Here is a 26,542-nt window from a genome sequence, read left to right as displayed (position 1 = left end):
ATTTTAACATTTTTTCATCTTTCTCTTCTTTAAAAAAATTTCTTTATTATGTGAATCTCTGGGAAGGGAGAAGTAAAGGATGCAGGAAGAAATGTATGTAAAAAATGTAAAAAATAAAATATATCAATAAAAGCATTTTTTAAAATAACAAATATTCTCTGAACTATGAAGCCTTCATTAATCTCTGCAGCTGAAAGTTATTTTTCCATCCTCTGAAATCTCAGACCACTTTGTTCAAACTTCTCATATATAATTATCACAAATCATTCTAGCTCATACTGTAGTTATTCATGTACATCTCTTACCTCCCTTATAGACTTCAAATTACTTGTGCTCAAAGTTGATATCTTATTTGTCCTTACCACCCAGTGCTCAATAAATGTCTGACAAATTTACTTGAATATAAGTATTTTCAACTGAAAAACAAATGAGAGTAATATGTCTAGCTGCCTCTGAGGAACACATATATTATCCTAAAATTAAAAGGAACCCTAGAGAATTGGGAAGTTCAATGTAGAAATCCGTTTTCAACATCCCTGACCAAAATCAGGCTATTCCACTAATATTCCAAAATACAATTTTCACCTACAAGTATTAATTTGTCTAATAGAAGAATGCCATTATCCTACTTCTTCCATACCTTCAAGCATATGAAAGTGATTTCTTTTTATAGATGGTCTCTATGGATTATTATAGCATAAATCAATGCCAAACTCATAAATGACTGAAAATGAATAAAAAAGCCTTACAGTGTGAGATACAATGTTAATATTGAGGATAAAAAGAAAAGTTAGTCCCTACTCTCAAGGAGTTCACATTCAATTAAGAGGAAACTACCCTTTAGGAAATTTAATCTGTAAGTCAGATGGGAAATGGTCCAATGGTAAACTTTCGTATCATTTTGTTTTTAAAAATTGTATCCAGACTTCCAGGTCAAGATGGCTCTAGAATAGAAAAAGAGCTCTTCTTCTCCTCTCTACCAATCGAGAGAGTGCCTCAAAATGACAAAACCAAAATCAAATGAGCAAAGGAGTTGCACGGTAAGGCACAGCACAGAAGGTAGGCAAAGTTAGGGCATTTCCATGCTAAAAGGGGGAGAAATTTCCCCTACCAAAGGGCGAGATCATCACCCCTCCCCCACTTCACCTACCTTTCCAGAATCCAAGTGAGCCCGGGACAAACTTCTAAGTTCTAGGAGGGAGGGAGGCTGGCTGAGGTCAACACAGACTTATCCCCCTAAGAGAAACTAGACTCAGAACACTGGGAGACTAAGGAAACTTTGAGATAGGGCGTGGATCTTGAGTAGAAGAGGCGGCTCACATCAAAAAGCCATAGAGTACCAAAAAAGGCCCTCAGGCTAAAACCACTCCAGCTCTCAATACAGAGACTTCCCTACACTCCACACCCAGACCTCTTCCCAGGCAATCTTTAAGTTCTCAGGGGCTGGACTGGCCCATAAAGAACAGCAAGACTAGGGACCCCAGGAGGCTGAGGAAACATAGAGATAGGGTGCCAGAGCTTGGGCAGAGAGAAGTGGCTCAAAGCAAAATGCCACAGAGACCCAAAAAATAGCCTGTGGGTAAAAACCTCTCCAGCTCTCAATACAGAGAATTCCTTACACTCCACACCCAGACCTCTATGAGGCAATCTATAAGTTCTTAGGGGCTGGACCTGCCACTAAGAGCAGCTGGACACTGCTGAGGACTGGGGAAAATATCCTCAGGGCAAAAACCTCTCCAGAGCCCAATACAAAGGTCACCCACATTCCTCACTTAGACATCTGACTAGGAAGGAACAAGGCAATGGCCACCAACTCCCAGGAACTAAAATCCACAAACACCAAAAAAAATAAGAAGAAAACTTTGACCCTTGATAATTTTTATGCGGAAAAAATGCAGACTAAAGAAGAGACAGCAAAAGATGACAAACAATTAAACACACCCAAACCATCAGGAAAAAAAATGGAAATTGGTCACCAGTTCTTGAAGACTTTCAATCTGAGATTGTCAGAAAAATGGAAGAGATGTGGCAAGAAAAGAGGGAAATAGTTCAAAAAAGAAAATAACAGTTTAAAAGACAGGATCTCCCACTTGGAAATGGAAGCCCAGAAATTAAATGAAATAATAAGCAAATTGAAGACCAGAAATGACCTGCTGGAAGCCATGAAAAGCAGGATAGATCAAACCAAAAAGGAAAATCAAAAGATCTTGGCTGAAAACCAGTCATTAAAAACTAGAATTGGGCAAGTAGAAGCCAATGATCTCACAAGACAGCAAGAATTAACAAAGCAAAGTCAAAAGAATGACAGATTAAAAGGCAACACAAAATATATCATTGAGAGGATGGTTGGCCTTGAAAATAGATCTCAGAGAGACATTTTGAGAATCATAGGCCTACCTGAAAACCTGGAAACAAACAGAAACCTTGACACCATACTACAAGAAATTATCCAAGAAAACTGCCCTGCAGTTCTGCAACAAGAGGGCAAAATAGACATTGAAAGAGTCCATAGATCACCTGCTACACTAAATCCTAAAAAGACAACCCCCAGGAATGTAATTGCCAAATTTGAGAGCTTCCAAGCTAAGAAGAAAATATTACAAGAAGCCAGAAATAGACATTTCAGATATCAAGGAGAACCAATCAGGATTACACGGAATCTGGCAGCCTCCACACTAAAAGACCACAAGGCTTAGAATATGATATTCAGAAAGGTAAGCGAATTGGATCTACAACCAAGGATCACCTACCCATAAAATTGACTATATATACTTCCAGGGGAAAGTATGGGCATTCAACAAAATAGAAGTCTTCCAAATATTTGTAAAGAAAAGACCAGGACTAAACAGAAAATTTGACATTGAAATACAAAAACCAAGAGAAACATGAAAAGGTAAATAAGAAAAAGAGGGTTTTTATTTTTTTTTCCTTTCAGGGCTTCAATAAGGCCAAAATGTTTATATTCCTATATAGAAAAATGTTATTTGTAACTATCAAAAAATGTATTCACTATTATAGTAGTTAGAAGAATTATCCATAGGTAGAAATTGGGGTATTAAGTGGTTTAAAATCATATATAAAAAAAAGAAGAAGAAAGGGGAGGGGAGAAGATGGCACCAAGAGAAACTTGAAGGAATAAGAAAATTAGGATAATCTATACTACACAAAAAGGCACATGAGAGTGGGAAAGGAAGAATACAACTATAAAAAGGAGAGGAGGAGAGTGCTAAAAGTAATATTCAAACTTTACTCTCAGTAGAATCAATTCTTAGAGGGAAGAACATCTAGATCCATTGGGGTATTGAATTCTATTTTACCCTATAGGGAAGTTGAGAGGGGGAAACTAAGGGAGTGGGAGTGGGGAAGGGAGTTAAAAAGGGGGGAGGGGAAAAGAGGGGGGAGGGAATTTAATAGACCCTAAAAAAATAAAAGGGGAATAAAAAGGGAGAGGGCAGAAGGGGAGGGTGGGGAGGGAAGCAATACAAGGTGGAGAGGGTATATGGAGTACCTTAAAAAGACCCCCAAAGAAAAATAAGAGAGGAATAAGAAGAAAGGGGGGAGAAAGGAAAGTAAAATAAGGGTGGAGGTTAGGGAGACTGATTAAAAACAGAACACTGGTGTAGAAGGAAATTATGAAAGAGGAAAGGGCAGGACAAGAAGAGAAAGTCAAAAAATGCACAGGTAGTAATCATAACTTTGAATGTGAATGGGATGAACTCACCCATAAAGTGGAAGCAAATAGCAAGGTAGATACGCATAGGGTAAAGGTAAGCAGATGGAGCAAAATCTATTGGGCATCAACTGAGAAAAAGAAGGCAGGAGTCACAGTCATATCTGACAAAGCCAAAGTAAAAATAAATCTAGTTAAAAGAGATAGGGAAGGTATTTACATCCTGATAAAAGTCAATATAGACAATGAGGAAATATCAGTACTCAAAATGTATGCACCAAATGTCACAGCATCCAAATTTTTAAAGGAGAAACTAGCAAAGCTCAAGGATGAAATAGATAGAAAAACCATACTATTGGGAGACCTGAACCTTCCTCTATCAGAACTAGATAAATCAACCAAAAAATAAATAAGAGGTAAAAGAAGTGAATGAAATCTTAGAAAAATTAGAGTTAGTAGATATGTGGAGAAAAATAAATAGGGACAAAAAGGAATACACTTTCTTTTCAGCAGCACATGGTGAATTCACAAAGATTGACCATGTACTAGGGCATAAAAGCATTACAAACAAGTGCAAAAGAGCAGAAATAATAAGTGCAACTTTTTCAGATCACAATGCAATAAAAATAATAATTAGTAAGGGTACATGGAGAGGCAAATAAAATATTAATTGGAATTTAAATAATACGATTCTCCAAAAATGGTTAAAGAACAAATCATAAAACCAATTAATAATTACAATGAAGAAAATGACAATGATAAGACATCCTTTCAAAATCTATGGGATGCAGCCAAAGCAGTACTTAGGGGAAAACTGATATTCGTGAATTCATATATTAACAAATTAGAGAGGGCAGAGGTCAATAAATTGGGCATGCAAATAAAAAAAACTAGAAAGTAAACAAATTAAAAATCCCCAGATGAAAACTAAATTAGAGATCCTAAAAATTAAAGCAGAAATTAATAAAATTGAAAGTGAAAGAACTATTGAATCAATAAACAAGACTAGAAGCTGGTACTTTGAAAAAAACAAATAAGATCAACAAAGTACTGGACAATCTAATTTTAAAAAAAGGAAAGAAGAAAACCAAATTGAAAATATCCAAGATGAAAAGGGAGACCTCACCTACAATGAAGATGAAATTAAAGCAATCATTAAAAACTATTTTGCCCAATTATATGGCAATAAATATGTCAATCTAGATGATATGGATGAATATTTACCCATATCAGAAAAAGAAATTAAACATGCCATCAAAGAACTCCCTAAGAAAAAATCCCCAGGGCCTGATGAATTTGCAAGTAAATTCTATCAAACATTCAACGAACAACTAATTCCAATACTATACATACTATTTGACATAATAAGCAAAGAAGGAGTTCTACCAAATTCTTTTTATGACACAAATATGGTACTGATTCCAAAGTCAGGTAGATCAAAAACAGAGAAAGAAAACTACAGACCAATCTCTTTAATCATAGATGCAAAAATCTTAATTAGAATACAAGCAAAAAGATTCCAGCAAGTGATCACAAGGGTTATTCATTATGATCACGTAGGATTTATGCCAGGAATGCAAGGATGGTTCAATATTAGGAAAACCATCCACATAATTGATCATATTAACAAGCAAACCAACAAAAATCACATGATTATCTCAATAGATGCAGAAAAAGCCTTTGACAAACTACAACACTCATTCCTATTGAAAACACTAGAAATCATAGGAATACATGGGCCTTTTCGAAGAATAATAAGCAGTGTATATTTAAAACCATCAGCAAACATCATCTGCAATGGGGATAAATTAGAAGCATTCCCAATAAGATCAGGAGTGAAACAAGGATGCCCATTATCACCTTTATTATTTAACATTGTACTAGAAACACTAGCAGTAGCAATTAGAGAAGAAAAAGAAATTGAAAGTATTAAAATAGGTACTGAGGTGACCAAGCTATCACTCTTTGCAGATGATATGATGGTCTACTTCAAGAATCCTAGAGAATCAGCTAAAAGGCTAGTGGAAATAATCAACAACTTTAGCAAAGTTGCAGGATACAAAATAAACCCACATAAATCATCAGCATTTCTATACACTTCGAACTCATCCCAGCAGCAAGAGTTAGAAAGAGAAATTCCCTTTAAAATCACCATAGAAAGTATAAAATACTTGGGAATTTATGTGCCAAGACAAACACAGGAACTACAAAACACTCTCCACTAGATCTAAATAATTGAAAAAACATTAATTGCTCATGGGTAAGATGAGCTAACATAATAAAAATGACAATCCTATCCAAAATAATTTACTTATTTGGTGCTATACCCATCAAACTACCAAAAAACTTTTTTACAGAATTAGAAAAAACAATAACAAAATTTATTTGGAAGAACAAAAATTCAAGAATATCAAGGGAAATAATGAAAAAAAATGTGAAGGAAGGTACCCTAGCAGTACCAGATCTTAAACTGTACTATAAAGCAGCGGTCATCAAAACAACATGGTACTGGCTAAGAGACAGAGGGGAGGATCAGTGGAATAGACTTGGGGTAAGTGACCTCAGTTAGATAGTCTATGATAAACCCAAAGATCCCAGCTTTGGGGACAAAAATCCACTATTTGACAAAAACTGCTGGGAAAATTGGAAAACAGTATGGGAGAGATTGGGTTTGGATCAACATCTCACACCCTACACCAAGATCAACTCAGAATGGGTAAATGATTTGAACATAAAAAAGGAAACAGTAAGTAAATTAGGTGAACACAGAATAGTATACTTGTCAGATCTTTGTGAAAGGAAAGATTTTAAAACCAAGCAATAGTTGGAAAAAATTACAAAATGCAAAATAAATAATTTTGATTACATTAAATTAAAAAGGTTTTGTATAAACAAAACCAATGCAATCAAAATTAGAAGGGAAGCAAGAAATTGGGAAACAATATGACAAAAACCTCTGACAAAGGTCTAATCACTCAAATTTTTCAGAAACTAAATCAATTGTACAAAAAAATCAAGCCATTCCCCAGGTGATAAATGGGCAAGGGACATATTCAATTTTCTGATAAAGAAATAAAAACTATTAATAAGTACATGAAAAAATGTTCTAAATCTCTTATAATCAGAGAAATGAAAATAAAAACAACTCTGAGGTATCACCTCACACCTAGCAGATTGGCTAACATGACAGCAAAGGAAAGTAATGAATGTTGGAGGGGATGTGGCAAAATTGGGACATGAATGCATTGCTGGTGAAGTTGTGAATTGATCCAACCATTTTGGAAGACAATTTGGAGCTATGCCCAAAGGGCACTAAAAGACTGTCTGCCCTTTAATCCAGTCAAAGCACTGTTAGGTTTGTACCCCAAGGAGATAATAAAGAAAAAGATTCGTACAAGAATATTTATAGCTGTGCTGTTTGTGGTGGCAAAAAATTGAAAAATATGGAGAGCCCTCTAATTGGGGAATGGTTGAACAAACTGTAGTATATGCTGGTGATGGAATACTATTGTGCTCAAAAAAAAAATTCTCAAAGAAATTCCATGTGAACTGGAATGACCTCCAGGAATTGATGCAGAGTGAAAGGACCAGAACCAGGAGAACATTGTACACAGAGACTGATACACTGTGGTAAAATCAAATGTAATGAACTTCTCTACTAGTAGCAATGCAATGATCCAAAATTATTCTGAGGGACACTATCCACATCCAGAAGAACGGTGGGAAAAGAAACACAGAAGAAAAACAACTGCTTGATCACATGGGTTGGTGGGGCTATGACTGGGAATGTAGACTCTAAAAGATCACCCTAGTGCAAATATTATGGAAATGGGTCTTGATCAATGACACATGTTAAACCAAGTGGAATTGTGTGTCAGATACAGGAAGGGGGTGGAGGGAGGGTAGGGAAAGAACATGAGTCCTGTAACCATGGAAAAATATTCTAAATCATCTAATTAAATAAAATTTAAAAAATAAAAATAAATAAAAATTGTATCTATTTCTAATGTCAAATGTTTCATCATTGCCAAAGACTTTTTTGGTGGCAAGATCTCTTTTTTCCCCCTGTGTCTTCAGTAATTGTGTTTACAGAGAAGGCAAGGGCTGAAACAACTGGAAAGGCAATTTTGAGGCCACATGAGGCCACCAGTCAGTTCCCTAGACTATGGCTATCTCTATGGATAGGTTAGAAGCAGGGTGGCTTGAATCCTAAAGAGAAGAAAAAAAAAGAAAAAAGACCCATGTGCACAAAAATATTTATGGTAGCTCTTTTTTGTGGTGGCAAAGAACTAGAAATTGAGGAGAAATCCATCAACTGGAGAATGACTGAAAAAATTGTTGGATATGATTCTGACTGAATACTGTTGTGCTATAACAAATGATGAACAAGATAGTTCAGAAAAACCTGTGAAGTTTTATATGAATTTATACAAAGTGAAGTGAGAAGAACCAGGAGAACACTGTATATAATACTGCAATATCTAAAGATGATCATCTGTGAAAGATTTAGCTACTCTGATCAATACAATAATCCAAGTCAATTCCAAAGGATCCATGATTCACCTCCAGAGAGAGAACTGATTAATTCCAAGCACAGATTGAAGAATACTTTTTTTCATTTTTTGTTTCTTTTGTTATTGTTTTGTTTTTTGCAACATGGCCAATATATAAGTATATTTTGTATGACTTCACATGTTTAATTTATATCATGTTACCTTCTCAATGAGTAGAAAAGGAAGAGAATTTGGAACTAAAAATTATTTTTTAAATGAATTTCAAAAATAAAAGGAAAAAAGAGGAAAGAAGCAGGAGGGAAGGCACTGAATGAAATAAAAGCTTTAGGAACAAAAATACCTGAGGTCAAGACCTACTTATGATATTTACTAGCTATTTGACATTGATGAAATCATTTAATCTCCAGGTAACTCAGCCAACTCTTGGACTAGAGATTATATAATTAATGGATAATCTACCCTTATTTTATGGTCTATGTAGACATGGAGGCTATGTGAGTTTTAAATAAACCTAATGTGTATATCTCATCTCTAATTTTTTGCTAATTTAATAAATCTAATGTGTAAGTCTCAAAAAATAAATTCTACTGTAGGAATTCCTTTTTCTAATAGCTACATCATACTGTAGGCTCATTTGGAACTCATGGCCTACTAAAATATATGGGCCTGATTGCAGTTCAAGGTGGAGAAGTGAGCTGGTGCTTGCAACACATGAGGACTGTAGGGAGTAAAACTGTCTGTTTGCAGTGGCAAAACTGTTGGAGCATCTGAGATCAGTCAGAGACTGGGATGTAAACTGGGGAAGCAAGGACCACACATAGCCCTGGATTACAGAAATTGGAAGAATTAAGTAGGGTATAGGAAATAAAAGCAGAAAAACCTCTGAAATCGGAGACATCAACCCCCAAATCTTGAGAACAGAGCCTGACTCTAGCATAAAGCTAACAATTAAATCTATTGGTGCTAAAAAATAATGTTTTACTACTATGGGGATAAAGAAGACTAGGTCTCAAATTCAAAGGATAGTGAAGTTAAAACACCTATTTCTAAAACAACAAAGAAAAACTTCAAATGGTCAGAAGCCCAAAAAGAGTTTTTCTAGAACTTAAAAAAGGAGGGCAGCTGGGTAGCTCAGTGGATTGAGAGCCAGACCTAGAGATGGGAGGTCCTAGGCTCAAATCTGGCCTCAGACACTTCCCAGCTGTGTTACCCTGGGCAAGTCACTTAACCCCCATTGCCTAGTCCTTATCACTTTTTTGCCTTGGAACTAATACACAGTATTGATTCCAAGGTGGAAGGTAAGGGTTTAAAAAAAAAGAACTTAAAAAATACTTTAAAAATCAAATGAGAGAGGTTGAGAGGAAATTAGGAAAAACATAAAGCAATGCAAAAAAATCAAGAAAATTATGAAAGAAAGATCAACCAATTGGGAAAAGAGAACCAAAGACTCACCAAAGAAAATAGCTTTTTAAAAATTATAATTGGACAAGGGAAAGCTAAAGTTTTTAGGACAAGGAATTAAGCAAAATCAAAAGAATGAAAAAATAATTGAAAATATTATCAAAAAATTGACCTGGAAAACAGATCAAGGAGAGACAAACAAGAATTATCAGACTATCAGAAAATTATGATTTTAAAAAAGAGTTTAGACACTATACCCCAAGAAATCATTAAGGAAAGTTGCCCAGAAGTTTTAGAACTAGAAGGTAAAACAGAAGTTGAAAGAATCCACCAATCATAACTAGAAAGAGATTCCAAAGATAAAAATTCACAGGAACTAAATTATTGCTCAAGTCTATAGCTCCCAAGTTGAGAAAATACTATAAGCAACCAGAAGGGGGGAAAGTGATTTAAATACTAGAGGACTAGGAGGTTAAGATAGAATAGGGACTCTTAGAAGGGTGTGTAGATTAAGAGAAAAAGAAGGCAAGGGGATAAGAAAAGGGAGGAATTCTTAGAAAGGATAGAATAAGAAATAGAAGAAAAGGGAGAAAGGATGAAGGAGGAACCTTTAGAAGGATGGATTGATTTGGAACTAAGGCAAGGATAGAGGATGAGGGGTGGAACTCTTAGAAGAGGTGCTGAAAGGTAATGATCAGAAAAAATTAGAAAACTCCAAATTTGGTCAGAAAGAGTCAGGAACAACTGAAAAAGGACTGAATGATAAACAACACATTGTTAGTAATGTATTTAAAGTTTGAGCATGAAACTACCTGAACCAAATATCAGAGTAAATACAATAAAACCAGAAATAAGCACTTATCAGAAACTCACTTATTTTTCTCAAGGAAATTCTGCATCTTTTGGAGGCTGCGCTTCACAGTATCAATCCTTTGCCTGACATTCTCTTCATGATGCTCCATCTCAAATTTGAAGTGTCTAAAAATACTTCTCCATTGCTGTGTTGCTTTCTGCATTTGTGCAAGGTCTATTGAATCCTGGATAAAATGCATGGAAACCAGTTATTGACATATCTTCACAGAATAATGCAGATAGCAACAATTTAAAAAGCAGCCAATTTTTATAAATTGTTACAAATAATCTCTGACCTAGAGAATGGTTAGGGAAACACATCTTTTCTTTGAAGAGGGGGGGATTCCAAACATGTGTGGGATGAAATGTGTGCATTATTCCCCAATATACATTGATTAATATTAATAATCATAGACTGGTAACTTTAGAAAAATAGTGAAGTTAGGAGCCTTCCACTAGGAGATATCAATCTCTCCTTTTGAAGAGTAGAAGAAACCCCCTCCTATATTAATATAGGTCTTTAATATGCTTTTTTTCAAATGTGGCTAAGAGACTACACCCCCCCTCCCTTTCTTCTATTTCCCATGGGAAGAAGTTTAGGTGGGGAACCTAATTCCTATGAGAGAAATCTTAAAATTTACAAGTTATAAACTTGACTACATGTCCTGAGAAATGTTTCAAAGAGTGTTTCAGCCTCCTGAATTGTTGCAATCTGATAAATCCTTGGACAGGCCTAAAACCCTGACTTAACTAAAAATTGCAAAACTAAGGAATATTCCCATACACTTGGAAACATCAGAAGCAGCAGGAAAGAAGAAAGAGAGTAGAATAAGATATAGATAATGGAAAAGGAGATAGCATTGTATTGGATCCCTATAAAATCTGATTAAACCTAGGCATTGTTTCTGAGACCCCAGACTATGGTGTGTTTCTGTCTCTGTCTCTCTGTCTCTCTGTCTCTGTCTGTCTGTCTGTCTGTCTGTCTGTCTGTCTGTCTGTCTCTCCCTCCTCCTTGTGACTGGCTATGCCCCATCAGTATTGCTTTACCCTTGCCCTCCCTTTGTGAGCATCCTAACTATGCCTCACCCTTGTCCTTTGTGAGAATGCTGTTTAGACCCAGGCAGTGTTCTTTATTTTATGCACCTCCAGGACTCTGAATAAAGACATGTGAACTCTGCCAGCATCAAGTCTCATGTCTACTCATTAGAGTGATTTTGGGGGTACAAGACACTCCAGAATTTCACTCCACACACATGGAACACAGCAGTCACTGTCAGACATGAAGTCTATATTACTCATTTTTGTTCGTTTTTTAAGAGTTCAATGGTGAGGGCTAAAGGTAAGTGACTATGATGAAAACCAAAAGTCAAAAATGAGACAAATAATGTATACAAGTATCTTTGTTGGGACCACCCACATGAGAGTTTTGTGCAGTTCTATTATGTTTCCCATTACTATCTAATTTTTAAAGTTAAGAAAATTATCATCCTACTTTTAAAATATCACATAAAACAGTGGTTTTCGAACTTTTCATTCTCAGAAGCCCTTATATTCTTAGTTATAGAGGTCCTCCCAGAAAGCTTTTGTCTATATGAGTTAATGAGACTATGGATATTTACTGCAGTAGGCATTAAAACATCTTATTATTATGAAAATAGTTTTGACTTTACAGACACCCTGAAAGGGTTCCAGAAATACACTTTGGCATTGATGATCTAGAACCTTATGCATCAGAATTATTCTTCATCTATTTGAGGGACATTTCAATTTGATTTCCATTGAATTCTCTCAGAATTTTACACTAAATACACACTGGACTCAAGGCTTTGCCCAAAACCAAAGTATTTAATATTTAACTTTGAAATTTATCTGGCAGTCACAAAAAAAAAAAGAAGACTCCAAGAAGTTCAAAGTTAATAAACTTAAACTGCCTAAATTGAAAATCATCTTTTTATTGTGGGTGAAAAGAAATATAAAAGAAAAAATATTTAATCCTTCCTTTCCAACTATGAAGATGGGGACCACGTCTAGATTCTTCATAGTTCTGAACATCTAGCATAGATGTAGCAAGTGTCTAATGAAATTTTGTTGATAGAAAGTGGATCCTCCAACCTCCCTCATCTACTCCCATTACTTTAATTATCATCTTATGTAAGATTACATATATATGAATATATACATACAAATATGTATATGCATATGCATGGTATGTACATGCACATACATATGTGTATATGGATTAATGTGAACATGTTTAGATATGTACACCATTACTATCTATTTCTCTACCTTTTCTGAGTTCCATATTTCTAACCACCAGCTGAACCAATCCTAAACTGAATGCCTTATTAATCTCATATTCAGCATATAGAAAACTAAACTCATCATTTCTCTTCCCAAATTTCTTATCTTCCTAAAGTGTTTTAGTGGCCTGAAACCTGGGAACCATGTGCTCATTTCACGATAGCTCTGATACTAAAATTCAGGGTTGAATTAGAAAAAAATTAGAAACCTAATTAGAAATTAGGTCTGGGGATAAAACTAGGGTTAGCTTAAAAGGTGATTTGTAATAGATAAAGATTAATAATAATAAAAATGAATTGTAAAAAAACTCCTGTTAATATTATATTCTTCTAATTATATTAATAATACATTGATAACAAATACAATTTTTATATTACCCAGGCTCAAATTCCTTGTGCCACTTTCCATTTCCTCATCATCCACGTGCAGTCAATTGCCAAAGGGCTTTGCTTTCCTACTTGAAGCCCCCTGAACACTTCACACAGAACCTGGCATATAGTAGGTATTATAAACCTTTAACAAATTATGCTTCTTAAATTGGGATTTTACAACAATAATAGCTCTGGAATGTACCCTCCCCTTTCTACTTCTATTGCTACTTCAGTTTCTTTCCTAGATTATTTTGATAACTGCCTAAGTGGTCTCCCTGTATTCTCCCATTTCCAATCCATCCTTTGAAGTGCATACCAAAGTAACCTTCCTAATGAACAAGTCTGTTCACTTTCCTTCCTGATCCAAAAAACTTCAGTGGTCTCTGATTTCTCTCAGAAAAAAATACAAACTCCTTCTCTTGGCATTTAAAAAAAAAAAAACATCTTCAGTCTGGTTCCAAACACCTTTCCAGGCTTATTTCATAGCATTTCTTTTCACAAACTCATCATTCCAACCAGATTGGGCCACATGAAATTCCCAAATCTCATCCTGGCCCCTGCCTTTGCACTGTGCTGTTCTCCATATTTTTCCAGCCTGTCTGCCCATGGAAACTCTTCTCTTTCAAGGTCTAATAGCACAGATGATACCTTCTTCATCAAACTTCCTCTGATTGCACCAGATAGATGCGACCCTGCCTTCTAATATTTTGTCCTTGTTTGCCCCAGTTCTTCAAGTGCTTTGAATCAGTTATTTGTGTATGTGTCTCATGCACTCTAATCTACAATTAATTCCTGAGAGTGACTGTCCTTTTCTATCTTTTATAGCCCCTAAGACCTAGATTGATGTCTCAAATAGAGAAGGAATTCAATAAATATTTATAAGGTCAAACCAAATAAAAATGAATCAATGAACAGACATGTTTTCTCTCTCAGTTTACCAGTCTTGTTGGATACAAGTCTTATAATTTCATACACATGCACTCTTTGGTTACTGCCTCCCAATTCCCTATACAAATGCTACCACCCTAAGTTCTTCTTAAACTGATATTTACCTGGGATGCCAGCATTACAATGAAGTGTGTGACATAATTATTCCAAGCCTTTTCATTAAGATAAAGTTTTTTGGCCAGTATGAGGTTGTTTTTTTCGATCACCTATAAGAAAGTTATATGATTATCAAGATTTGGACTAAATAGAGACAAACTTCACCAAGTGAAATCCAATATTGACTTTTGTTGCTGTTTTCAGTTGTTTCAGACTCTCCCTGGCCTTATTTAGGGTTTTTTTTTTGGCAAAGATACTGGAATGGTTTGTCATTTCCTTTTCCAACTCACTTCATAGATAAGGAAACTGAGACAAATAGGATTAAGTGATTTGTCCAGAATCACATAGCTAGTAAATGTATGATACCAGATTTGAGCTTATGAAGATGAGTCTTCTTGATTGCAAGTCCAGTGCTCTATCCACTGTATTACATAGCTGCACTATTTTTAGTGAACCATGAAATAAACTGAAGGTTTTTTTTAATCATTCATATAATTAACTAGTTTGAACCAGAACCAAACCTGCATTTTTCTAATGCCACTGAATTAAAACAAATCAGAGAATGGAATAATGGAATGTTAAAATTTGGAGAACCTTACAGATCTAGCTTCTAGCCTAATAGGGAAATCCTGTCTACAACATACTTGATAGGTGATCATCTAGATTCTATATGACAAGGTCCAGCGATGAGGAGCTCATTCTCTCACAAGGCAACCCATTCAATTTGGGGATAGTTCTGTTTACAAAGATTTTTTTTTTGTCTTGTATTGAGCCAATATAAGAATTGATGCTTTCTTATAATTTCTACCACTGACTAGTTCTGTTGTCTGCATTTACTCAGCCCCGCCACACCATTGCCTATCAAATATTTAAAGATGGTGAATATATCTCTCATAAATTATCTCCTCTCCAAGCTAAATTTCCTGGGTTCATTCAATTATTCTTCCTATAATTACATGTTTTCTAGACTTTTCACCATTCTGATCACCTCCTTCTAGACTCTCTTCCTCTTTGCAACATCTCCATTAAAATGTTAATCTTTATACAATATTTCAAGATGTGTTCTGATTAATGAAGACAATTCTTACTTGCCAGGAATTCATTCTTATTTGTTCTGATTGCTACATTTCTATTAATGCAGTCTATGATAGCATTAACTTTTAAGCTTTTAGTTAGCTAGCACTCTAGATTGTGTTCAATAAAATGCTTTTAAATCAAGTCTCCTTAATTCAATTTTTGGGAAATTTATTTTTGAATCCCAAATGTAAGACTATATATCCAAGTTTAATTTCATTCTGTTTATTTCATTCCCCCTCTGATTCCACCCCTTACTAAAGTTCTCCAATGCCTTGTCATGGTAAGCAATTGTGATCCTTGATTCTTTAAGGCTATGCCAGTTGAAAGCAAGATCTGACAAGGTCACCAAACTGGAAAGTCTTTGAGTATAATCCCAGTGATATATTGTATATCTGTTGTCTAAATATCATCCTGTGTTGGTATAGGCTTAAGTCTAAAGTTAACTACTGGGTTCAATTCCACTCAATAAACAATTATTAGGTGCCTACTATGAGCCAGACACAATGCTAAGCAATGGGGATACAACTAAGAAAAAGAAAGATGGTCCCTGACTTCAAGGAGCTCACAATCATCCCTGCAAGAGTGGGGAGAAGCTACCAAAAGTTACCTTTCTTCATGGAGTTCAGACCAAGCAGAGCTGCAGATAGATAATGGAATGATGTCTTTTTGGTTTTTTGAACCAGAGCAACTCACAAAACTACTATTAGTAGAGAAAGCAATGGACCTGGAGTTGGAAGAGACAAATATTTCCCAACTCCCAAAACAGTAATTGGATGATAATAGTCAAATTAATTAAATTATCTAGCCTCTGTTTCCTCATCTGGAAAATGAAGATAAAAGTGTGATTGGTGCCTACTTCCCAGGGTTATATTGAGGAACCAATTAATATTCCTAAAATGCTTGCAAAGTATAATGTTAGCTCTTATTGGTGTTATTATTATTGCCACTTACTAAAGTACAAAGAAATTGAATTCTGGATTGGGAAGTGAAGTATCCACAAGGAGTATGTAAAATATTGATGGAGCATGGGACTATTTAGCTGGTAAGGTTGTTTCCAACTTTATGTCTGCCATCTAGCACATTAACTATCCTAACCAAATTTCTATCATGTATATTTAACTACTAAATAGCACTGTTAGTAATTCACTGGGGAGTCCTCTATTCATCCTGGGCTTTTTCATATGCCCTAAAAGGGTGGATGTGCCAACTCAGGACAGTGTTCTTAATGGTTGCCAGGGAGTCAGAAACCTTCCATCCCCCAGTTCCTCTCTCTACTGAGCAATCAATAACATTTATTAAGCACATCTACATGGGAGATTTCCACATCCTGTTTCAACAACCTGATCTCTGGTATCCAGTAAGAGGTAGAAGCAGATCTTGACCCCTAGCCTACCAGTTTCTGGATTGCCTATTCCCTGAGAGAAAGCTGCTAGAAGCCAGTCAGGTGACTTCTGACTTTGCTGACATATGTCTATTTCTGCCTTTTGCTGCCAGCCTGATCTCCCAAATATAATTGGAAGAACCTCCAGTGCAAAAAAGAGCAGCCTTTCCCTTTGACCTCAGGGGTTCTGTTTCCTCTTGTGCCTCTCCCTGGAGGGAAGAGGACAGTTGGTAGAGAGCAAGACTTCCATCCCCTAACTGCACCATCCTAATCTCCAGCCTTTGGAGACAAGAGGAGTAGGGAAATAGGGTCTTCCATCTAACCATGTGACTTCCATCTTGTACCATGCTTATCCCAGTGGTTCTGATTCCTCTCAATGCTCTCACCCCAAAATCCCAACCAAATGCCACTCACCCCTTCCACAGTGCCCTCTGGAATACCTGCTCCATAGGCAACAAACTTCCCTTTATCCTAAATCTTTTCCTCTCCTATTCCTTCCATCTAGCAAATTACTGATTTCCTCTTAATGAAATGTGATTTCCTCCTGATGGCACAGCCTCCATGGCCACTTTTTCCATAATGGCAATAACTTTACTTATTCCCCTTAGCTCACTAGTCAAAGTGGTGGAGTTGGAATACTCTGCTGTCCATTACCACTTCCAATGCTCAGAAACCTCTTTTCCTTTGAGGAGATGTATATTGTCCAAATGACTGACAGGTGTTGTGCTATGTGTTAGGGAAACAGAAAAAGGCAACAGGCAGTCCCTGCTCTCTAGGAGCTCACAAGCTAATACAGGAGGCAAGATACAGACAACTATTTACAGATAAGCTGCAGGCAGGATAAATTGGAGATAATCAATGGAGGAAATTGACAAAAGTTTGAGCAGTCTAACTCACTGCCAGGAGTAATGTGAATTTGTGAATCTACCTAATTAGAAATGAATTCTGAGTCCTCACCCATGATGAAGCCCTGACTCCTTTTTTTAAAACTTCTTTTACTTCAGTGAGAACTAGTCACAATGATCCTGAAAGATTGGCAATGGCTTCTGAGGAAATAAATATATGCTTGGATACTGCTTATTACTTTTAGTATAAAACCAAAATGCAAATAAATAGTACTTAGAGCCAGGCATATAAGGCTTAATAAAACATGTACCACACAGCTACTTCTTACTCACTTAAAACTTGGATGCTTTCCCTGGGCAAATCTGAACTCAGGAGTTCTGGAACTTGCACATTTAGTAGTTAGTGGTTATTTTGTTCTCCACAGCTGCGTACCAAATAAGAGGGGGGAAAAACGAGTGGAACAATACAGTTCCCAAAAGATATTCAACCATCTTTCAGCAGAAGCACCAACTATGGAGGAACACTGGACCTGATGGCACAGGAGTACACAACTCTTATGCAGACTGGAACTTAAGAGGTTCAGAGTTTTGCTGTCTTGGATATAATGAGCTGGAAAGAACTTCTGACCTTTAGGTATAATCTATATCAAAATTTGCTTACCATCACATGAAAGGGGGAGAAGAGAGAGGGAGGAAGTGAATTTGAAACTCAAATTTTTAGAAAACTAATGTTAAAATTTGTTTTTGCATATAATTGGGGAAAGATAAAATACAATGAGAAAAAAAGAACTTCTGACCCTCCCTGTCATAGCTAGCCTGGTCTGGAGAAGAGTGAGTAGGCATGGTGGCTACTTGTGGCTAGAAGAAGTCTGCCATCATTGCATCCCTGATCACTTTTACCCATAACCCAAGTCGATGCTTCAGCTTTGCCTTGATACTTCCTCTCTTGCTCCCCAGTTAAAAAGCATCTGAGTTATATCTGAACTCAAGTTTTCCTGTCTCCATGACTATTACTCTATCCACACTTGTCCATAAATGATTTTTTTAAAATGCTGAGTATGTAACAAGACCCAGAAACACTCTACTAGAGACATAACAATTATCTCTGAACTTGAATCAGTATTTTAATGTTTGAGTCTATAATTGTGATGATATTGGTGATATGGTCTATCATTAAGATTCACAGATACTGTTAATATTCCACAGGTGGGGATAAAAAAATGTGGAGTTGTGAGGCAAAAAATGAAGTTATCAATATGGCTACAAAGTAGCCATTTAGTTAGTGTAGACACCAATAAACACCAAAGGAAAAGGATAATAGAGCCCAAGAGACTTATCTGAATTATCAGAATCAATTCCTTGAAGATATATGAGCCTTTTCCCCCTAGACACTAGGGTTAGCTAAATTGGCAGTTTGGAATTCTTACTAAGTCCCCTCTCTCTATAATAGTAGTCAATGTTTTTCTAGAGCTGTAATATTTGAATTGTGTCACTGAAGTCTCACCAACAGCCCTGTGAGGCAAGCTCTTTAGGTGTTATGATCCCAATTTTACAGCTGAGAAAACTGGGGCTTCTAGCAGTTAAGTGACCTGTTCATGATCACATAGTAGATTTCAGATACAGCATCTGAACCTAGGTCTTCCTGGTTCTACATCCAGGATTCTTTTCTCTATCAAAAAAAGTAAGTAAATAAGCATCTTAGGGCAATTAGTTGTCTCAATAGATAGAGAACCAGGTTTATAGATGGGAAGCCCTGGGTTCAACTGTGGCCTTAGACACTTCCTAGCTGAGCAAGTCACTTAACCCCAATTGCCTAGCCCTTACCGCATCAATACTTAGTATTGATTCTAAACCTGAAGATAAGGGTTTTAATAAATAAATGTCTTTAGTTTTCAAGACATGTAGCTTCATTGACCATTATTAGTTGATCAATAAATATTTATTAAGTACCCACTATATGCCAAACTTGCAGTATGATAAGTGCTAGGGATACAAATAAGATAAATGTAACAATTCCTACTCATGAGTAGCTGACATTATTTTTTTTTTAATTTTTTAAAAAACCTTACCTTCTGTCTTAGAATTGATACTAAGTATTGGTTCCAATGCAAAAGAATTATAAGGGCTAAACAACTGGGGTTAAGTGACTTATCTAGGGTCAGAAGGCTAGGAAGGAGTTTATATCCTAATAGGGAAGCTGAAAAATACATATATAAGTATATGTATTAAATAAATATAAAGATAATAATTATAAATTGTTTAATACAAAGCAGTTTAAGAGAGAGGACACAAGCAGTTAAGGGATTTGGGAAAGATTAGAATACATTTCCCTTGGTCTGAGCTTTTGTATTAGTGTTATTTACAACTATATAATGAATCATTGTCCTGAGGGAGAAAAATAAAATGATTGTGAGGAATATCCAGCTCTACCTTTAGGGCCAATTCATAGGTGGCTGCACACCAGATATCTCTTTCTGTTGTTAACTGCTTAATATCAGATTCCATCCTTGCTCTTTGTGATGAATATAAGTCATGATATTCTTCCACAATTCTAAATTTAAAGGCAAAGGAAACACTGGCTTGGTCATGTTCCAAAAACATTATTAATGTACTATTATTTAAGTCAATTAGTCATGTCATTATTTGTGATCCCATTTGGAGTTTTTCTTAGCAAAGATACAGAAGTGATTTACCATTTCCTTCTCTAGCTTGTGAGTTTTAAAAATATTGTGGCCAAGAACTGCATCCTCCAGCATGCCCCAGTGGTCCCTCCCCCATAATTCCTGGCATGGGATTGGCCCATGCTAGGGAGGGACCATCCCCCACCCACATCACAGCATGGGATTGGTCCTAAATGGACCAATCCCATGCGGGGAGGAGGGGGGAGGAATCACGCCCCACTATTTCCAGGTGCAGGATTGGTCTATATAAGGACCAATCCTGCACCAAGGAGGGACCTTTGAATCTGGCTCAATTCAGGGGTAGGGGTAGGGGTAGTCAATTTCAGATGGAACTCCAGTGTTTTTTCTTTGAATAAAAGTTTTTTGTGAGATCAGAAAGATAGAATTTTATTTCAGCATTTCAAGATTATTTTGCAAATAAGGAAATGGTGGCAAACAAAATTAAGTGACTTGCCCAGAGTCACACAGCTAATCACTGAGGCTGGATTTGAACTCAGGTCCTCCTGATTCCAAGTCCAGCATGCTATTCATTGAATCACCTACCTGTCCCATTAATGTTTTCTTAAAACAGGAATTCACTTTACATTAATCTTCAGATAACTGTAGTACAGTCTCTAAAGATACAGGTAACTGGTATATTTCATATCAAATGAAACAGAAGAGATAATATTAAATGGTTGGGGAAAAGCAATTAAAGTTCAAAATATTTTTTCCTTTCTCTAGATAGCTTTCATATTATTTTTCTTTCATTTATTAGAATCTGTACATGAAATTCCAGCAACAAATGTAAATACAAAGTGCTTTGAAAATCTGAAAGCATTTTATAAATGCCAACAGCTACTATTATTGTTTATTCAATCAATCAATACACAACTATTAAACATCTATTATGTACCAGCCACTGTGCTAAGTGCTGGGGATATAAAAAAGACAAAAAATTGTCCCTGCCCTTAAGGAGCTTATAATCTAATCTAATTACTTATAATTCAGGGCCCATTCACAATATAGTATGACAAGTTATTAAGAAAACTGAATTAATCAGGAATAGTGATTTTGTTAAAATGCAATAAATGTCTCCATTCATTTCTGGCTATTTCTCTTGTATTTAAGAAAAGCATATTATATCATTTTTCCAGTTTTGATTTATAAATATGGAGGAGAGACTGCAGCCCAACTCACTGATTAAAAAAACAGAATGCAATACCATTTTATTGAAGTGATTTAATCCAGTTAAAAATATAAATTATGGATGCAAAATATCAATTCTTGTTAAAGCTTTTTTTTTTTAAGTGTGGTGAATGATGTGACAGTTTCAACCTTCTTATTGGTCAGCTAATAGCAACTGTACAAAATCACTAATAAAATTAGTAAAATTATCATTCTATTCCTCCTTTCCTCCCCCCTCTTAAACTCCTAGAAAAGTGTAATATGCTACTTGTTTCTACTTTTTCATCTCCCTATTATTCTGGCTTCTATTTTCACCACTCAATGAAGACACCAACAATCTCTTTACTGCTACATCCATTAGAATTTTCTCAGTCCTCGCCATCTTTGTGGTAGTGAGGAGGACTGTAAGGTTTAAAATTAATGGTTGAACAATGATTATATGAAATTATGTGATCACCAGTATTTATTATATCTTGAGTCAGAAATTTATTTACAAATATTTACAAAATGGAAATGAAACAAGAAAGTAGAGAAATGTAAAGAGGTTAGAGAGGTTATCTACCTATCAACCTAAATGTTTACTCTGGGTCTGCTTAATCTAGACAGAGATTAATTAGCTCTCAACCAGGAAGGCTGGTGGTGAATAACCATGTGGCCTCCTCCAAGATGGAAGCTAGTCTCTTAGGAAACTAGGAAAGGAGGCAGCCTTTCACTCACCCAACAAAGAAGTCCAGAAATCAGAGTCCAAGTAGAAATGAGCTCTGAGCCCACGATCCAAGCCATAGTCTCCAACAAAGCGCCCTCAAAGACTCTCCCTAGTCAGAAGACTATCTCCAGAAGACAATCTCTTCAGACTATCTTCTCAAAGACAATCTCCTCTGAGGAAGTTTGGGACTTGCTTTTATGGTGACTTCTTGTCTCCTCCCTTTTCACAGGGGCCAATCACAGTTTCCAAATTGTCTAGCACTGCCCAGGGGCAGTGTCTGTGGGATTCACACCTCTCATCCTCTGAAGGTATAAACTCTTATCAAAGGATTCACAAGTTTCTGACTGAGTTAAAAGGGTAGAGCTCTCCAAGTAAGTGACTGTGAACTCTCTCACTTAGTGTTAAGAAGGGGTGTTTTTAAGTTTTTGGTCGATGAACTCAACTTAGGCAAAGAGAATAAAAAATTCTCTTTCACAGCACAGTGGCTATATCACCAGAAAGGAAGTCAGAAAAACTCATCTTCAGACAAGGACTATCTGTGTTACCCTGGACAAGTCACCTCACCCTGTTTGTCTCATTTCATTACCTGTAAAATGAGCCAGAGAAAGAAATGACAAACCATTCCAGTATCCTTGTCAAGAAAACCCCAAAAGGGTTCACAAAAAATTTTCACATAACTGAAAAAACAATTACTTAACAAGGCTCAGATACTAGCCCAGTAGTTAGCTTGACAGTACACAAGGCATAATTAGCAGAATGTTTAACATAAAAACAACCAGAACTCTTTCCCTAAAAGAATAAAGACACATTATCCTACTCCCACCTCAAGAGAGAACTCATCTGTTATATTCCTACAAAAGAGATAGTCATCTTAGAACTCAGAAAATTAGCATTTTGTTGCTTAAAAACAATTCACCTTTCCCTACCCCATTTAACTCAGAGCTTGAGAAACTCACCTAGCATTCTTTTCTGCATTGCAAAGTGCCAGCATCAGTTCTTCATGGATTTTCTCTGATTTTTTCTTCAATTTTATATCATATTCCCGAACTAGAAATAGCTCTCTAAAATCAAAAAAGACATTTTATTTCTTTCAGTGACCCAGAAAAGGTTTCTATGGAGGATTTTAGTTTTATCTTAAAACTGGAACATCCCCACAGAAATCCACATGTGTGTGTGTGTATGTGGGGGGAGGGTGGGTCCCATTCATATTTGAGCCCGGAAGGCCTTTGTAGGTCAAATAACAATGATGAATTTAAGCCAGTTGATTATATGAAAATAGGATGTTTTTGTTTTTAGATGTACAAAAGCCAGTTTAAATCAGCTTTGTTTGCACAAGAACAGACTAGTCAATCTAATGCTATGATTGTCAATGAGAATGTGGCCATTTAACACATTCTTCTCAGGAATAGTGTGGTTTATGTTCAGTGTGGCTACATTTTAGTTCTAAATTCTAGGTTTATGGCACTAATGAATGTTTCATTTTCCTTTTTCTTTTCCCAATTTTTTAAAAATACAGAATGCTTAGTGAACTTGAATGTTGTTCTTGTCGTTCCAATTTTCATAGTGAGCATGTTCAGTTCCATTTTCATAAGTTTCTGAAACTATGAGCCAGTCACATCAGTCCTCAGTTTCCTAATTTGTAAATTGAGGATTTTAATACTTGCACTATCTAGTTAATTTTATCTCTTGTTATCTACTACTTATGATGTTAGAAAGAACATGCCCTCTCTGAGTATTAGTTTCTTCATCTATAAAATGAGGGATTTGGAATAGATTATCTCTAAGAATCCTTCCCAGCTCTCAAAAAGTACAATTATTTAGACCTGAAACTTAGTCACATATCCAGACATTTAAGTGGGTTAGGCTCTAATAAGCATTATTCATTATATATTATTATATATTCATTATGTCAGAGAATTCAAATTTTTAAGACTAATAATCTTAGGTACATCACATCCCAGGATCAGGAAGATAGCATTTGGTAGGTGTATATATAAGTATATACACACAAAAAAGAAATTTAACAGGTTTTTAAAAGACAATTCAATTTCATACCTGCTCAGCTCTTCAACAACATTCTTGAAGTTAAACAATTCTTCAATGATGCGTTTGTCCATTATCCGTTGGGCCACCATGTCTTTGTAAAAATCAATCATCTGACGAGCTATTTGGTCAAGCAATTTCACATACCTCTGTCTATTAGAGGGGAGGAAAGAAGGAGAAGTCTACAGTGAATAAGAGATAAGTTTAAGGAAGGTATGCAAGGGAAAAAAGTGAAATAATAGGAGAGAACAGACATTCTTAATATACATGTATGTATATATGTGAATATTTCAAATATATTTTTCTGTGTACCTATTTTCTTTCCTAGTAGTATGTAAACTTTTTGAAGGTAGGGACTGTTTCACATGTGTCTTTGTATACTCAGAGAAAAAACAAGAAGCTCTGTATGGACTAAAATCAAGAGGGGATGACAAGCCAGGAATGATGGGAAGCTCTTAAGAATGAAATTCTTAAAGCAGCAAATAAAGGGGCAGTTAAGTGGCTCAGTGGATAGAGAACTGCCATATTGGCCAATCTGATAGATGTGAGATGGTACCTTGGAGTTATTTTAATATGCATTTCTCTAAAGAGTGACTAAATGCATTTTTCATATTATTATTAATAGCTTTAACTTCATCTGAAAATTGCTTGTTCATATCCTTTGACCATTTGTCAATGTGGAATGATATGTAATCTTATAAATTTGACTTAGTCCTATATAAATCTGAGAAATTAGACCTTTATTGGAGAAATTTGTTATTAATTTTTTTTCTCAATTTGCTGTTTCCCTTCTAATCTTGGTTACATTGGTTTTGTTTGTACAAAAGCATTTTAATTTAATGTAATTACAATTATTTATTTTATATCTTATAATGCTCTCTATCTCTTGTTTGTTGTATGGGGTGTTCAGGGAGGGGTAGTATCTCTGATGTGGAGGGCTTGTCATGCCCTCCTAGGGCAGGTCTCCAGCCTCTGACCCCCACCTGACACCCAGCTCTCACTTGTGGCTCCCAATAGCTGCTAGCATGCGGCAGCAGCCACACCCCAGGCAACAGCTTCGACAGGCTGGCTAAACCTTGTGAGGGTAGCCATCGGGTCATCGACCCCTGGTGAACCAGGGCTTTGCTCACCCAGCATGTGAAGACTGCTTCGGCGGAACAGGAGGAAGAACGGCTGAGAGGGTGACGCAGCAAAGCACTATGGAGTGCTTAGGGCGTGCTGGAGCACAAAAGACAACACGGCCATCCAGTGCAGCTGAGGAAGTCTCCAGGTGTGACAATTTTTCGTGCCACTGGACCCAGGCTTCCAACGCCAAGAGAGTGGGACTGTCTCTGTGCATCGACTTTTCCACTTAAATCTCCTTCATGCACAAGTATCTTTGTGCACACTCATCTATCCTAACCCCGTCCACCCTCTTCAAGACCTGCGGCGATGGGGGAGTGGTGACGCAACAGGTAGAGGTGACCACTGGCAGTTGAGTCACGATCCTGCACATACGCAGCCCATGGACCAGTAGTCGCTCAGCCCTGTAGGGCAGCAGGGATGTTCGGCAGCATCCTGGGCAACTGAGCAGCCCTCTCTAGGATAGCATTGCTCACCCTAATCAAGGGAAGGGACTAGAAAAGATGTCCCAAACATTGCCTGCCCTACAAACACCCGGTCAGCACGCCGCGGCTGGCGGGTCATCCCTTTAAGCGGTCGAAACCAAAGAAAACATAATACAAAGAAACTCCTACTAGGAGCATGGAACATCAGAACATTACTTGATAGAATACATCAAGACCAGAGAGAAGAACAGCTCTAATTGGTAAAGAACTGGCACGATATAACATCGACATCACAGCCCCAAGCGAAACACGCTTACCAGAAGAGGGATCACTCAGCGAACCCACCACTGGATACACCTTCTTCTGGAAAGGTAGAGCCTCAAATGAAGACAGAATTCACGGTGTTGGCCTGGCTATGAAGACCAGCTTGCTCAAACAGCTGCCAGACTTGCCTGTGGGCATCAGCGAGAGGCTCATGAAGATCCATTTGCCTCTCAGCAAAGACCGGTATGCCACAATCATCAGCGCATATGCCCCAACACTGACCAGCACAGAGGAGAACATCGAGCAGTTCTACTCTGACCTGAGTGCCGTCCTGCACTCAGTGCCCACCAATGACAAGCTGATACTACTGGGAGACTTCAACGCCCGCTTTGGCCAGGACCATGAAAGATGGAAAGGAGTGCTCTGCAAACACAGCATGGGCAAAATGAACAACAATAGCCTACTACTACTCAGCAAATGCTCAGAGTTCGAACTCACCATCACGAACACTGTGTTCAGAATGGCGAACAAATATAAAACAACATGGATGCACCCACGATCAAAACAGTGGCATCTCATTGACTACATCATTGTACGCTGGCGAGACATCCAGGATGTACAGATCACCAGAGCCATGAGAGGAGCTGAATGCTGGACAGACCACCGATTGGTTAG

General features: G+C 36.7%; 1 protein-coding gene across 3 annotated transcripts in view; it reads right to left on the bottom strand.

Annotated features, from left to right (window-relative positions):
* AXDND1 (axonemal dynein light chain domain containing 1) overlaps nucleotides 1-26,542 on the bottom strand; it is a 169,121-nt gene that overhangs the window by 83,150 nt on the left and 59,429 nt on the right. For all 3 annotated transcript variants that reach the window (XM_007480883.3, XM_007480885.3, XM_056815593.1), the window contains 5 exons: nucleotides 24,069-24,209; nucleotides 22,970-23,074; nucleotides 19,890-20,010; nucleotides 14,165-14,266; nucleotides 10,459-10,622 (listed from right to left, as the gene is read on the bottom strand). In XM_007480883.3, the coding sequence (XP_007480945.2) occupies nucleotides 10,459-10,622; nucleotides 14,165-14,266; nucleotides 19,890-20,010; nucleotides 22,970-23,074; nucleotides 24,069-24,209 (633 nt within the window). The remainder of the gene's footprint in view (nucleotides 1-10,458; nucleotides 10,623-14,164; nucleotides 14,267-19,889; nucleotides 20,011-22,969; nucleotides 23,075-24,068; nucleotides 24,210-26,542) is intronic.

This window comes from Monodelphis domestica, chromosome 2, assembly GCF_027887165.1.
Source record: "Monodelphis domestica isolate mMonDom1 chromosome 2, mMonDom1.pri, whole genome shotgun sequence".
Lineage (NCBI taxonomy): Eukaryota > Metazoa > Chordata > Mammalia > Didelphimorphia > Didelphidae > Monodelphis > Monodelphis domestica.
The sequence above is the reverse complement of the archived record's forward strand: the minus strand, read 5'-3'. Positions and strand labels throughout refer to the sequence as shown.